The sequence below is a fragment of the Cygnus atratus genome, chromosome 13, assembly GCF_013377495.2.
Source record: "Cygnus atratus isolate AKBS03 ecotype Queensland, Australia chromosome 13, CAtr_DNAZoo_HiC_assembly, whole genome shotgun sequence".
In the NCBI taxonomy this organism is placed as follows: Eukaryota; Metazoa; Chordata; class Aves; order Anseriformes; family Anatidae; genus Cygnus; species Cygnus atratus.
In genome coordinates, this window is record NC_066374.1 from 19226561 (window position 1) to 19242389 (window position 15829).

Consider the following 15829-nt stretch of genomic DNA (forward strand, 5'->3'; position numbering starts at 1 on the left):
GCAGCGATGCTACTGATAATCAGTTTCCATTTGGAAAACCAAGCAAAGCAACTATCTATCTTGTGCTGAACACAGAGCTGCAAGCTGGGCTGGATGAAGGCCCCCTGAACAGAGGAATAAATTTCAACATTTGCTTAAAGCTTCATCTTATAGTAAAAGAAAACAGGAAAAATTATCTTATTTCGCTGCTTGGAAACGGCACTGAAAACTGAGTGAGGTTGCTTACTGAAGCTGGACAGACGGACGAACAGAGCCAACAGCAAAATCTGCCAGACTCTGAGCTGCAGTGGCTTGATACCATGCCACAGGGCATACGATGGCCTGGTCTGAGCAGTTCTTTGCAACCCCAACCTCCAACTTTTACATAAACCCGAATGCCTGTTTTGGGAAAGACGTATTTTCAACAGAACAAGATGTACAAATATCAAAGAGGAAAAAAAAACCATATTGGGTCAAATTCCTCCATTGTGGAGTTTCATATAAGTTAATGATGTTTCAACAGGGATGAATTTAGCCCAAAGAACAGATGTAATTAAAAACCAGAGGCCCCAGGCTGTTGCTAGACTAATCGATGGCCTCTGTTTCTCTGCAGCTGCCTGAATGACACCAAAATGGAGCTGCCAATAACATGCTGGTGACCCACTTCTCTGCGACAGAGCCAGAACCCAACAACCAAGTGGTGCTAGAAACAAACTTTCTTATACTGACAAACTGAGGCAGGGATGATGATAAGTGCCCAGGGCACTGGCGTCAGAGCTGAGTGATGGAGGCAGCTCTGAGCCTGGGCTCGCATGTCCCACCATCATATTTCGTCTTTCTGCCGAAATGCTTGGTGCTGAACTTAGGAGTTTGAAGATTTGTTCAAGAGTTTTGCCAGCCTCCTATTCTCCCCCACCCCAGACAATCCAGTTTGATTTTTTTTATATATATATATTTTGAGGTAAAAAGCAAGAAAGTTAACATTCAGTTGCATTTTTCCTAAGCCAGAAATGAAGTGTTTGCACCTTAGAAGGAAAAAAGACCTGCAGCATGGAGCTGTGCTACTGGAAAATGTTTTTGTTTATGGAATCATTATCTACTTGATAATGGAACCAGAAAAATTTACAAACTTAGGACCATATCTAAGAGACAGCAGCAAGGATAAAATTAAAATATGCTCCATTGTTCTAATAAAGAAAGCTTCAAAAATTAGGACCTTAAGAAGGAAGCCAAAATGACAGGTGAAGTGACAAACCACATGTGCATACATGTATTTACCTTAACTGCTCACCAAAGCTCTGTCTGAACAGAGCAGAGCACACCCTGGTTCTAAGAAAAAGATATAAAATACAACAGATAGGAAAGGAGCCTGCGCCAGTGCTCTCCGCAGAGTTTCACTGAGCCTACTTCATGTGTATTCCTCTCTGCTCCTTTCTGTGCTGCTGGTCACATCCCTGCAACCAGCTCCATGCAGACGGAGCAATGGATTTGTGTTCCTGCAGCCACGGAGCCTCCCTCTGCAACTGGCTTTCCTCCCTCGAAGACTCACACACGTGCCTCAAAGAGCCGTTGTCCTCCTCAGTCTAATTACTGCTTTCCATACCCAGATCCATGCAGGAATAACTAAATGCTCTTAGCAAATGTTTTGGACACCATATTTCATCACAGTGAGAACTTCCAAGTTTGCTCCTGGCACTTTAAAACTCCTCATTTTTATGTTTTGAATTGTTTCACCCTCAAGTTCTGTATAAATAAGCTCATTACTTCCCTTGCATTTTTACATATATATCACTTTTCATTAGGTATGTTACGAATAAACCAAAAGCAAACAACAAAACATTTTTCCAAAGCGCTGATAACACAGTCCTTGTTGTTCCTCTTGTAATGGCTATTGATATTATTGAACCACTTTTTAATGTGAATACAATTTAATCATACACTTATTGACATGCTTTCATTTTTTCCTAATGTACTGTGCTTTCCCCCATTTTTAGGTTTCAGGGCTAGATTCGGATCCCCATAAATTTATTGACGGGCACCTTTCTCCTGTTGAAATGGATGGGATTATGGGAAGAACAACTTACTGTGTAGTATGGTAACAGCAATCAGAACTCAGGATCCTGTAATGAAAATACTACGTTAGATTAAATCTTTTAACTGTTGCTATTATACTCCTTAATCAGTGACAACAAATTTATTTTTCTTTATTTACTTTTTTTTTTTTAGCTTCCTGACTTGTAATTACTTCTAAGTACACTCTAATTTATGGCTTTTTTTTTTTATATGAAAGAATCATTTAATGAAAGAAATGCAGTAAATTAAATCTCAATTTCCATCACTTCCTGAAATTCTTATTATCTACCACTGAAATTTATAAAAGAGAACTTTGAGTATGCTCATACCCTACAGGGATGGGGGGAAGAAAAGTAATTTGTAATGTACCTTTCAGCTACAGTACTGCAAAGACTTTCCATATTATTTGGGTCTCAAATGAGGAAATCATTTAAGCATTTACTTAACTGTGAGTACTCAAGGTTCCATAGCTTATAGTTAATAACACAGGAAAATCCTATGTTGGACTGGGGCCTCCCAGAAACACCCAGCACAGCAGATCACATAATGTAATCTTCTTAAGTAATTTGCCAGGCTCAGAACTCACTGGACGGCTTCCCCTCACTGCTGCGTGTGAAGGGTATTGCAGAACTTCCCACCGTCGGGAGTTCCACTAATTTCCAGTCTTCGGTGCAATTCAGGTAATCCTGGTAGAATTATTTCTGCTTTCAAAAGCTCTCGGTTATTACTCTTTTGTAGTCTCTGTAGCGAGCACCATTCTCACTTTTCCACAGCGAAGTCCCATTTCCCAAAACCAAAGACTGACTTTTTTTTTTCCTTCCATGAAATAACTATTTCGATAGCATATAGCAAGCTACCCTACACACAGCCGGGCTTTTTCTCCCTCCAAAGCAATTTTCTTAATTGTGTGAGTGAGGTCTGGTTGCAAAGAGAGCTTACACGCACTCCTTCCCTTTGCGTGCTTCCCTCTCCATGGAGGCTGCTGGCACGGAGCTCCTGCAGCATCCCACGGGAGCACAAAAAGCGGCACAAGGCTACCCACGGCCACAGCAGTTCAGCCTGCAGTCCTGTGATCTGTGGCAAGAAGAAAGATTTTACTAATAAGTACTCGTGGTGTTTGCTGACCTCACGTAGCCCCACTCCTGCAGGAACGGTGCCTGGCCAGCGGAGGAGGTCTCCTACTAAAGCTGTGGTAAACACACAGTAAAGCTCCTAAGAAGTTACCTGTACACTCCATCTGATCAGCTCATGGTGTAAAGATAACATATTCGATACGTTACAGAAGTCTTACTGGTATTGACCCTGATACACAAACACTGCTTTTCCCACAGATGTCAGAAGAACGGCCATTTGCTTACATGCGCTGTCCAAAGTTTGAAGAAAGTCGTTCCAATTTATCAATGTGCAAAATCTTTTCCACCATCAGAATGGAAATTGCTCATATTTTCACAAGGTCATCTTTTTTTTAAAAAAGAATAAGCTTCTCCTCCTCATTGCCTGCATTTTCCATTGCATTTTAATATGTGCAGTGAAGAGTATGCATAAAATACTGATCTTCTTCCTGAAGAAGCAGGGATGGAAGGGTACATATTTTCATACATATGCAAGCCCGCAAGCAAACACAGAAAATACATACAGCAGACAAGCAGTTTAACAGGATTTAATCAAAACTGAAATTAAGACCAAACCCCTCAACACACTTCCCTTGCTGGGAAGGATCACGCAGCTTTTCTGAGAAGCAGAAGCATAAAACCCCTTAAAATGTAAAGTCATAACATGTGGTTTGTTTTTTTTGTTTTGTTTTTTCCCTCAGTGTATAACAGGCCACGAAGATATTGGGAAGCTAACTGTGTTGCAGGGATCGAGATGAGTTGTGCTGCTGTATCGCACGGCACTCAAGGAAGAGCACACACTTAACAAGTGACTTCATTCAAAGAACTGGTTTTAAAGAGAATTTGAACAAAACTACTCATTTCTAATAAATACTTTGTTTGCTCAACGTAAAGAAGAATAAATTGAAAGAACGAAGATCTTTATCTGATCTCCCTCGTGATCAGGAAGCTGCAGTGTGCATACACAATGCCAGAGGTAAAACTTGTTGCTTATTCCTTAACATTTAACCGACTTGAGGAACGCAGATTTATCACTGAGGGTTTTACCTTGCCTAAAAGGAGAGAGTCCAACAAATAATCGCTCCCACATGAATATTAGGAAGATCCAAAGGAGAAGGACTTACCTACTTGGATGTAATGTCCTTGCCCAGCCCCTGCTGCTTTTCCCCACAGCAGCGGTGCTCAGGCTGACTGCGAGGTGGCCTCACATTTAGCTACTGACTAATTAACGTGGCCTGAAACAATTCCTGCAGGGCAATTACATGCCAAGTACACGTTAATCGTTTTGGTACTGACTTCTGTTTGGATTCCACTTCTGTCAATAACAGCTCAAGCATTTTGAGAAATTGCTTAAATGAGTTGTAAACCAAATAGCCTTTAATATCTTTCTTCATCATTATAACTGGAGAAGTTTGTAACTTTATTGAGCCTGTGGCCTCAATAAAATAAATAATACTTATCCTTTCCAGTTACCTAAAAACAATTTTTTTCATTTAAGTTACAAAGTTTTAATTCCCTGAGACACATCCAGAATTCACACAATTGCAGATGAGATTCATTTCCAAGAGACAGTATGATGTTTCTCCCATTAAATAATTCTTTTATTGCTCGTTACTTTTTACATGACCAAATTGGAGTGAAATTCTTAAACTTGTGCAAAAAAAATCTCCAGTTGACATCTAGTAAGACTGGAGACTGTTTGGTAAAAGTCTGCTTGAACCAGTCAAAAGCTAGCTGTGATTTCACCTGGTAATTTATTTTCTTTGATATGTTTGCAAGACAACCTGAAGAGCAGAAAATAACTGCTGCTTTAATACCATTGTAATCTTTGTCATTGGGTAGGAAAATACACAAGACTGGACAAACCCAACACTGAAAATCACTGTTGTCGTGGTTCATGGCCATGACAGTTTGGTAATCACAAAATACAGACCCAAAGAGGAAAACGAACTCTGGAAGTCAGTGCAAGTGATTACAGCAGCAAGCCACGGTGTGAGGTGCATTAAAACTAAGGACGGTAAATGTCACGTAATGACGCAGCCTGTAGCTTCTTTGGGGGAATAAACATCAGCAAATGGATACTTCCTAGGATGTATTTGTTATACAAAACCATTCAGTAAACCTGTTTGAAGGCTGTTTCAGTGCAGTGGTGTCGCCTGTGATCGATGACCTGTACTATGTTTAATAGCTGAGTGTGAGTGGAGAACGGTTAGAAAAGGGAAATGGTGTTGTGTCAGCTTCCTTTCTGAGCAAGCACAACCAGTGCAAATATTCGGGGATATTATTTTCCTGCCCAACTTGCACAGCTTTTGCGTATGTAACATTACAGCTTTCCCTTTCTGTTCCAAGAAGAGCTATTTTTCTTTAATTCAACTAACAGGAAAGAGGAATAAGAACGAACAAAATCTGTTCATTTAAAACTTGAGGCCAAGATTTTTTTGGAAGTTAGTTTGCAGTTCTGTTCATGGTTCCATTAAGTTCACAAATTTTATTCATTTGAAACAAAGCAGTAGTATGCAGCTCACATGCACAAAAAGGGTGCGAGTTGGGCAAGTCTAGGTTTTCTCTTCCCACACGAGACAGAATCCAGCGTCTTTGCATAAAGAAAAGTTACTTCAGGATAAATGAACAATTCCAACAAAGAATGACAGTGAGCAAAGCACACAACAAAACAGAGAGCATCTGCCCGAGAAGCCCGCGAACACACTCCTCTTACCAAGACTCAGCAGATTGTCAGGCAACCATTTGCCAGTCCTGTGTCTCCCTTACTGCTCGCCAGACGAGCAGTAACTGGTTACTTTTCTATAACTTTATGCATGCAAGCCAAATAAAGAAACATTAAAAAAAAAAAAAAAGTATATTATCTATGTAGTAGTACCTTAGTATCTTCATCAATAGTCAATTTGGGAACATGGCATCATGTGCTTACCCACAGGGACGCTCTTGATCTGACAAAATTTAACAATAATGAGTACATAATTACATAAAACCTTTCCTCTGATACTCTCAGCCTGCCTGCCCAGAGCTCTGTTAATTTTTGTAGTAAATAACAACTGAAACATCAATTTTATAGGTTTAAGCAATAGGCACAGCCATTAAATAAACTGGTCAGCATCACAGCATGCATTAGAAATTTGATGATGAAAAGCAGAAGTGTGTTGTCAGTACGGATGAGGAATGAGGAAAAAATAGTAGCACAGCATATTAAGAAATTACATTATTGCACAAAACAAGAAATTTTTTGAGGACCACCAAGGGCCCCTAAAAAGAAGTCAGAGCTTACGCACCAGCAAGATTGCACGGGTGTATTTCCAAAGCATGGAGTCACTTATCCTCTGACACCAAATATATTTGCATATATAACATCATCAATATAACCAATACAACCAGTTTTCTATTAAAAAAATAAAGTAAAAAAATTCAGCTTCAGCGAATAAAACCTTATATTCACAGCAAAGCTAGTATTTCCAGGCCCCTGCAAACAGCAGAGAGAAATTAAAACCAGCAGCCCTCTCTGTGTGTAGTTCAACTGCACAAAAAAAAAAGCACATCAGCCAGCTTTGGTACCTTGCCAGCACTGCTGACTGCCGGAGCACACAGAGCTCTGCAGAGCTCAGAGCGGCACATCAAAAAATCCACCCTTGCCTTGCCCCAACAGCATCAGGTATTCCCCCAGTCTTGTTGCTGGGGTTTTTGCACGAGGCTTATGTTGTGAGAGATCCCCTTCCTTGCAAAGAAATGCTCAGCAGCACAGCGAGGCTGAACCAGGGGAAAGGAGGAGAGCCTGCCCCAGGAAGGAAAACAGCAGGTGAAGGGCAGAGACCCTCGCTTTTTTATCACAGGGGTGATATCTGCCGTCCTTACAGGACACTGTGATGCTGGGAGAGTATCAAGGAGAATGGTCTTCAACCCTTTAGGATTCATAGGTCAATACTAAACACTTTTTTTTTTGCCACTTCAAAGCCTGCTGGCAGCCAGGACCCTGTATGTGGCAGAGGCAGAGTGTGTCAGCAGCTGGGCACTCATTTATCAAGCAGCTGCTGAGCTACACAGTTGATTTATATACCCAGTAGATTGATGGGGTTATCACAAATAAATTAACTCAAAGGAGACAGGCAGGAATTAGGTGACGAGGTTCTTTTGGTAAAGAAAAAGTAAATGAGATCAATTACAATCAAATATCTAAATTTTGGAAACCTATATATAAAATGAGAGCACTGTGCAAAATAGATCAGAATTGCAATTTAATGTGTAAGCTAGTGGTGAGAAAGCTGGATTACCATCTTTCCAGATGTTATTCTGCAGAATATAAGAACATCAACTGATGCAAACCGTTACTCTGCTCATCTGGGCATCCTCTCTTCTGGGAAACAATCTTCCTTCTGTAGGAGCTCATTTCCCACCACGGGCAGCAGAGAACAGGCTGGGGAATAACACGCTAGCTGTATGTCTCAGGTAATCGGGTAGGATTAACTCAAGGAACACAGCTTTCTTTGGGGTCCTGGTCCCGGGACTTGATGACTGTTTCCCTGGGGGAATGCAGAATGAGAACTGGAAATAAGAGCAGAAAAATCCCTGCCAGTATTTCGCCTTCGATTTCAGGTTTTCTGGCGTGTGCAGAAACAGAACTGCCAGCCAGAATTTGGCCCCATATGTGTGACCTCTAAAGCATGGCACTGCTTTCATTTGTAATAAAATACATCTGCTGTCCTTCACCAATCTGGGAAAGCACACCTTTTAAGTGATTTTCCTGTGTAATTTGAGTTCACTGAGTCATTTTTCCTGCTAGTGAAAACAGGCACAGCTCCAGTGCAGCTGATGGAGTTTTCCTCAATTAAATCCAGAATGCGATTCGATATCTTTCAAACATTTAAAAACTAAAAAATAAATCAAAGCATGTCATGAATTGAAACGTATCAATGAAAATAAAATGGAACTAAATATGGTACCTAAGTGAATAAATCTGTATTTGTCTCATTCTTCTAGAAATTACCAGACTTTGCTCCTAAATGTATTCTGCAGCAACACCACAGATATCTTTCTTCCTATAATGAGAAGTGAATTTTAAGAAGCTATTTAAATTTCTAAATCCAAGTAACAAAAACTACATAGAGAATACTTTTTCATGCGCAAAATTGCATTACATCAATAACAAAATACAGTCCCTGGTACTATACATTAACAATGTGCATTTATCTACGACTTTACTTGTAATGCTAAAATGCGTTATTACGCTAACAAAAAGTAGCTGAAAATGCATTTTCCCTTTCCCTCCTCTAAACTGTGCATTTATTTGAGTCTTAAAAAACAAGCCATCTTATATTTTTCTATTAGAAAAACAAAACCCCAAAGCATATATGTTATAAAGTCATGTATGCTACACATACCCTTTATTCCTCCACATCCACAGTGGGGCCAGCTTCAGCGTAGCTGCTGCCATGAATTATATAACAGGCTCCTCGCCCCCATCAGGTTATAATAAAGGCTATAACGATAGTAAAGGCTACAGATAACGAGCTTTTCTCATAACATTGCTTGTTGTGTTGTGTTTTCTTTTCATTGTAACATTTACATTATAGCTAAAATTGAAAAACAACTCAAGAAAGGGTTCTGAAAACAGTCCTGAAAAGGTACGGGACTGACACAGCTTCATGGCAATCTTGGATTCTGCCAAATACAGAATATTCATTTCCATGTTCTCTTCCATCTCTTTGTGGTGATGGGAGAAGCGGGTCCATAAAGGTGTCTCCCACCGTAGCATTCCCAACACTCGGCAGCTCCTGCTGCTTCCATTAACCTCGGCGATCAATCTGCAGCCGACCTGACTTTAGGATCTGGGGTTATGATTCTGGGGCTGGCAGGAGAGAAGTACACATTTCCTCTAACTTGTCTCTCTAAGGCTGGGAAGAAGGACAGAAAAAAAAAAAAAACCACCAGAATCTGGACCTTGGCTTTAAACTCTTGACTTCCAAATTTCCTGAGTAAAAACCTTGTGCAATTAACTTCTTTCAAGACGTTGGCTTGAACTATAAATGCGTCCCAGGGGAAATAAAAGGCTAGGCCAAGGCAGCACAAATGCCACAGAGCACGTTTTTTCTACGGTTAATTGCAAACCCTTTGGTTACTGATGCCCTTGTGAATATTTTTCCTCTCACCTTCAGATAACTTATTCCCTGCACCTCTCCTGAGGAACAAGTTAGGGTGCTGCCCGTTCTGGACTCCTTTAGAATTTAATGAAGACATTTGGCCTCTTCCAAAGGACTTGATCCTGAGTGCTGAGAAGGTGATTAATGAGACACATAGAATTAGTGTGGTGCACAATAAAAGCAGAGCATCCTTTCCTATCATCGTACAAGAAAACACGAACTAGTTTCAGTATTAGTTATACTTCTTGCATTGACTAAGGTCAATGAGAATTTTTGATCAGGCAAGGAATGGTCACTTACGTCTTCACAACAACACTGTTGTGGAAAAGTCTACCTCACATCGAAGACTACCTGCAAAAATGACATAAAAGACTGAAAGTTAGGCATTCGAGATGAGAAACAAGGAGAAGGAGTGGGATTTTCAAATGAAATGAATGTCCAGCTTTGCAGGCAATTCAAGAGAAGAAAAATGTCAATTTTCCTGTAATTCCAAGCTTGAAACACCTTAAAACTAGGGGTACTCGTGCCACTCAGGTCCTGGGCGGGCTTGATGCTTAGTCTTATTCAGACACAGGTTGAGGAGCCGTGACTGCTGAAGGTCACATGTTTCATTTTGGAGCTTTGAGGTTTGGTCTTAAATTTGAATGCACAAACCACATTAAATCCACGTGTTTCCATTTGAATGTGTATTAGATATTACATACATAAATTCACCAAGGCATACACTTCAGTTAAGTTCCACCAATCCTGAAAGAGACTGAAAGGCATCAGAAAGGGTTAAAATCTTGAGACACATGAAAGTTTTGCAGTTCCCTTTCCATAACACAGCCTGCTATATTTAGCAGACTGTTTGACATCATATACAATGACTGCACAGAGTGGCATTTGCATCTTCCTCCTACAAAAGAAGCCCCGTGCCATGAAAGTGCAGTCTTTATTTAGGTAGAGCTTATTAAGAGTCCAGTACGATTATTTTTTTTTCCCTGCAAATGTCCTTCTTTGTATAGGCCAAAACAGGTACAATTTTAACTCTAAGCCCCGTCACGCAGTTTCTATTACAGTAAATGCAACCAATTGAGCCAAATTACTTGAATTAAGAGCTTTAAGGTGAATCCCTTGTGAATTCAGATCTTCTCAATGTTCTGAGGCATTCTTTCAAGCCTACTGATACTTTTGTTATAAATTCCAGCACTTGATGATGATTTTAAAGAAGCCCAACAACTGAAGATGCTGGATTAAAAAACAACTTTTATGTCTTCAAAGGGCTGATCAGATGTCAAGGGCCTTGATTTACAAGCATAAATATGTTTGCATTTGATGTATTATTACCTAGAGATCATAGATCCTTCGCGTTCTCTCAGAGGGTTGACAAAGATTTAAAAAATGCATATTACGCATCAGAGTTTAAGAGGTGTGCCTCAAAGACAGAGAAGGTTTTGGTTTACATCCACGGTTTGATAGTAAGCTTCACTGAGAAGCTCTGCTTTATAACTCATCCCATACCTGTCCACTGAGTGGCATCAGGATCTGGGTAAAGTGACTTAACTAGCATGTCAGCGTGCATTTTCGAAGCTTACAATTGTATAAGTGTAGTTTGTTGGTGCATTTTGGAATTCGATTTCAGGATTGCAGACCCAGAACTGCAGACGTGTAAAATCATACTTAGTCATTGTGCACGTAAAGAGGTTCCCTTATTAAAAGAAAATTTCCACAGACAAGTTAATAGCCTAATTCATTTATCATTTTATAACGGTGACACAGTGATTAATTTCCAGTCGACATACTTAGTGACAAGAAGTAATAAAAAAGGAAGAAAATAGGTTTGAAAGTCAAGTAGTGAAATTTCTGTATCAAAATCTGCATTTAAATTTCCAAATGAAGACGAAGAAAGCTTGCACTATTATTTCAGGAATGCTGCAATAGTCTGAGCTTGCTGAGGCTGCAAGAGCTTCATTTTCAAGGAAATAAAGCCAGAGTCTGCCTACTGAAAATGCAAATTGAACATATAATACAGTGGTGGAAAGCTAAGTGGATTTCATCATAGAGGTAAGGCTATATTTAAAAGGAAAACATTTTTATAGAAAATATTTTTACATTTGTGATCAACTATTTCACTTAGATTTTCATTGTAACATACTCTACCTACACAGTATAAACATATACATGCAATAAAAATGTGTCTTGACTGATGTTTCATGTTGATACACTTCCTGTGCTTGATACTATATACAAAATAATTCAGAGTCCTGAAATTCTCCATCAGCTAATGAGATTTTTCAGACCAAATAAATATTTTCTTAGCCACTGTGATCAAGCTTTGCAGAAGCAAAATTTGAACTTGAATGTCCAAAATGTAGGCTTCAACTATATAGCCTAATCCGAAGTCCAACAAAGACCATTTGATTTACTGGGTGGGTGGATCTGTCTCTTAGATCAAAGTTTTACCAGAAATTCTGCCTTGATTGATTATTCTTGCAGTAGTAGATCCAATGAAACATGAGTACAATTGCTCATACAGCCAGAGTCTTAGAAGGAGAATGTATACATTTTAAAAACAGGGTCACATAGCATTTTAGAGATTAATTCATTTCAAATTCTGCATTGGAAAAAAGAAAACAGTGGCATTTACTTCCTGTGCTAATGAGCGCCATAGACAAAGTATGATTTAATCATTAAAATGGTTCTTTGAAAAAGTCTGTGGCATCTAAATGTTTTCCTTTCCCAATTTAATCCTCAGAGTGAAATATTCATATCTGAACTGTATTCACCTCTTCAGCTGAGCAGTTCAGTCATGATGTAAACTGCGTCCTGCAGGTCTTTTTCACACATGCTGGGTTTGAGATTTGTAAGTTTGGAGTACTGAACTCAGAGCTACTTCTATTGGTAGTATTGCGCAAACTAAACAAAGCTAAAGACTGTAAGAGCACTTCTCTGGCTTTCGATGCTTCTATATTCTGCTCCTGGGATATCTGAACGCTGATCTGATTCAGGTTGTTCCTTATCAAACTGCAAGTGAGGAGGTTTCTTACAGAGCCACACCTGGTCAAGTTTTCTTCAAAAAACAGTTTATAGAACTCTGCCGCTTTTGTTTCCATGTAGTCGTTGAGCATGGAGTTTGAAAGAGGCTCCTCGCAGAGCATCATGCTCCTTTCTCCAGCTTCGTCTCCAGGCAGGGACTTACTGCCTGACTTGTCAGGGCACTCACACGGAGGAGACTCACCAAGAGGAATGTCTATGGACAGTATAACAGGGCCATCAGGAAGTTCATCACACACGTGGTCCAAAACACATCCTGAATCACACGTATGGTCCCCCACATGGTTTCCCCCAATATGTAAGTCAGGATAGTTTTGATATATGCTGTTGCATGACCAGGATCTATACAAATCCATCTGTTCATTATATTGTTCTCTTCTGGGGATGTGTAAAGCTGGTGATACGGTTCCTTTAACAAGTGTCTTCTGATTTCTTGCAGGAAACCCTAGTATGGGTCTCTGCTGAGGAACTCTCTTGCATTCCATGTCGCTTTTAGCAGAGATCCTATCAGGCTTCTCACATCCATCAGCAAGTCCTGTAATTTTGGGGTTGTCTACAAGTTTCTCTCTCCAGTTTCCCTCTTCATCCTTTTTTGCTGCATGAGACTTGTGAGGCTTATCTTGATGACAGCTTTCTTTATAGACGAGACTAGTTAAGATGCCTTCTGCCAGCATGATGACAAGTGTGAGTTGCAGTCTAATCACCAGAGTTCCATGGAGTCCTGTGAGGGAAAGAAAGATGAGCAAAAGACCTCAAGCTTGCTTGGAAAAAGAGGTATAACAATAAAAAATGAACAGTGCATATTTCATAAAGACAGTCTGTGATTTTGCTTTTTCTCCAGAATATTTGTTTTTAGTAAAAAGCAAACTCTGTGCTTTTCTATGAATTTAATCTCTATACTCAGGTCAACAAACTCATCCTGAAGATACGAAGGGGGCATTGACAGGATTCTTCATCTCTAATATCACATTTCCGTGCCTAGGTATCTCTTCTGCATTGTGGCTAGTTACGGTGGTGCATACTCGTGAGCTGCTACTGGGTAAGGATTTAAAAAAAAAAAAAAGCAAAGTGATTTCACTTGATTTCCATTTAGAGCTGAGACTGACCTAAATTCACTGAGGGAAAGATCATAACCACTCCTGTTGTGGAAAAATGGGAAAGATGAACACAAGAAAATACCTTTGTCCTTCAAATATCTTTTTAATTTCTGCATATTTCAAGCACCTTCACACGTCTCTGGCACTCTCATGTTTTGAAATAGTGAAGGCAGGCAAGGGATGAGGCAGTTTGACTGGAGAGCGCATACTAAAACTCCTGAAGAACAAGACCTTCTGGCATGCCCTTTCCTACGCTTTCAAGAAATACACCAAAACCTCGACTGATATCATGGGCAATTAAGGCTCACTACTTCTCACAGTGCTGCCACTTTACACCAGTAGTGATGCCACACAAGTCACCAGATAGCTCTCCACCCAAATGAAACCTCTGCAAATTTAACATGATATTTGATATATAACCAGAAAGATCCTCCGCAACTCCGCTCATTTGCTGCTAACTATCAGCAGCCAAACGATACTCTAACTTATTTGTTCTGCAGTGGAACTTGATAGGTTAGGTCTTTTTTTGTTTGTTTGTTTTTAATCCCAGTACTCCTTCCAGAGAGCTATTCTAAAACTTCAGTTACTTGATAGATGGAAGTTTTCTACTCCCTCTGTAAATTTATGCATTGTGACAGTACAAGCACTTGTTTTTTCCTTTTTCGGGGCTGTTTTTTAGCTTAAATTGCACTGCTCCTTCCCAGAAGTTGAATGTAACACTGGAATTTTGAAATGCTTGCAAGTCAGACCAATGCAGGCAAGAAAGGCAGTACACCCTGCCTTCTCCTGGTTACATTAGCATAACTGTTTACTTTATCTACCGAATCATTTACATATGCAAAAAGCAGGGCAACATTTTCTTCAGCACTTCTGGGACTTAGGAAACTAAGTGCCGTTTTCAAAAGAAATAAGGGTACTTTGCAGTCTAAATCTTGCTGAATGTCAACGGTATTTGGAATACTGCATGCCTCATTTACTTCTGAAAAACAGGCTGCAGGTACCCAGATCCTTACATGCTTGAAAATTTTGCTATATTGCTTTGAAAATGCTCACAGTGCTAATATAAAAGCTAAAATACGGTAATTGCAGCAGAATTGCATTCTCTTTTAAATAAAGTAAATAGTGCCACCGTTCTGGCACAAAAAGGGGGTGGGGTATAAAAAAATAAAAGGACAAAAAGCCGGACTTACCAATTCTTCAGTAGGGTAAGAAAGGTAGATAATCACATAGCCCCGAAGTCTCCTACTTCGGCTGCTGTAAGAGAATAGACTCTCACATACTCTTTCTTCACTGCTGACTGTGTGGGCAATAACGGAAGCACACATGATTCAGTTCCCCATTTTGTTGTCCTTTTAAAACAGAAGTGATCCCACTGGAAAAAGTGTGCAGTTTTTGAGTACACAGTGACAGAAAATCTAAAGGAGTATGTTAAAAAATGAATTGAGATGTTTCTGACTGCGGTGCAATGCTGATGAGCTGGTAGCTGCCAAAACACAATGTTTAAAAATCAGCAAAGATTATTAAACAATCAGGGTGTCTGTGCTTCATCAGGCTGTTCAAAAACTGAAACTGGATTCCAAGAAACAATTCCATCTATGCAAGTTTAGTTATTTAGACAAAAGCTCTTAAATAAGTACTGCTAGCGTAGTGATAGGAGTGAGACCCAAATGTAAAATAAATCTAGAGTGTAAAGATAACATTATAGCAACATATTGATTGCAACCCATCATTCAACAAGTTTTGGCAGAAAAATAAGGATGTGCCTTAGAAATGAATTAATGTACGGTTTGTAGTAACTATAACCCTCTGTGTCCAGTGGAGTCTCTCTAAAATTATTCCTCTTCCCTCATTTTCACCTCCATTTCAGAAGTCTTTTGTTTTTATGGGAGCAGAATGCAAACCATTTTTATTCCCAGTGAATTTATGTAAAACTTGTTTCATATTTAAAGGCTGTTTAAAATGACTTTTCTTTTTTTTTTTTTTTTTAAATCATCCTACATGACTAATTTTTGCATGGTAGACCTGGCTGTGACTTCAACAGAGCGTTCCTGCCCCCCGCCTTGGAGGGGATCAGGCCTCACAGGAAACTGGCTGCTTCAAATTCCACGTAGTTTAAACCTCGCCTCCTTCACCGAGCTTGTAATTAGTGCCAGCTGCAGTCACGTTTTTTTCTGTAGCAGCTTCAACAAAACAGCAAAGTAACGGAGAGATGGAGAGAAAGAAATCAAGTTAGGCAAATTAGTTGTGTTATTAAAAATAAGTCACCTTTCATATCAGTTCTACTCGGGTGTCAGATGCATCGATACCTGAGAAAACGACTATCTTTATTGCTAAGATCTTTTTAGAAAAAATAAAAAATCCTTGTATTTACAGACATGAAATCAGC

The 15829-nt window shown here is 39.6% G+C and overlaps 1 protein-coding gene across 1 annotated transcript; it reads right to left on the minus strand.

Moving 5' to 3' along the window:
* Nucleotides 1-11055: 11055 nt before the first annotated feature.
* On the minus strand, nt 11056-14774 carry LOC118245549 (TLR adapter interacting with SLC15A4 on the lysosome-like). The gene is made up of 2 exons (XM_035541844.2): nt 14634-14774; nt 11056-13067 (listed from the first exon to the last, which is right to left on the minus strand). The coding sequence occupies exon 2, from the start codon at nt 13018-13020 to the stop codon at nt 12100-12102; it is 921 nt and encodes a 306-aa protein (XP_035397737.1). The 5' UTR covers nt 13021-13067; nt 14634-14774; the 3' UTR covers nt 11056-12099.
* Nucleotides 14775-15829: the final 1055 nt, after the last annotated feature.

Bases quoted from the DNA above. Each gene is read 5' to 3' on its own strand.
- LOC118245549 (XM_035541844.2), bottom strand. From the start codon at position 13,020: ATGCTGGCAGAAGGCATCTTAACTAGTCTCGTCTATAAAGAAAGCTGT.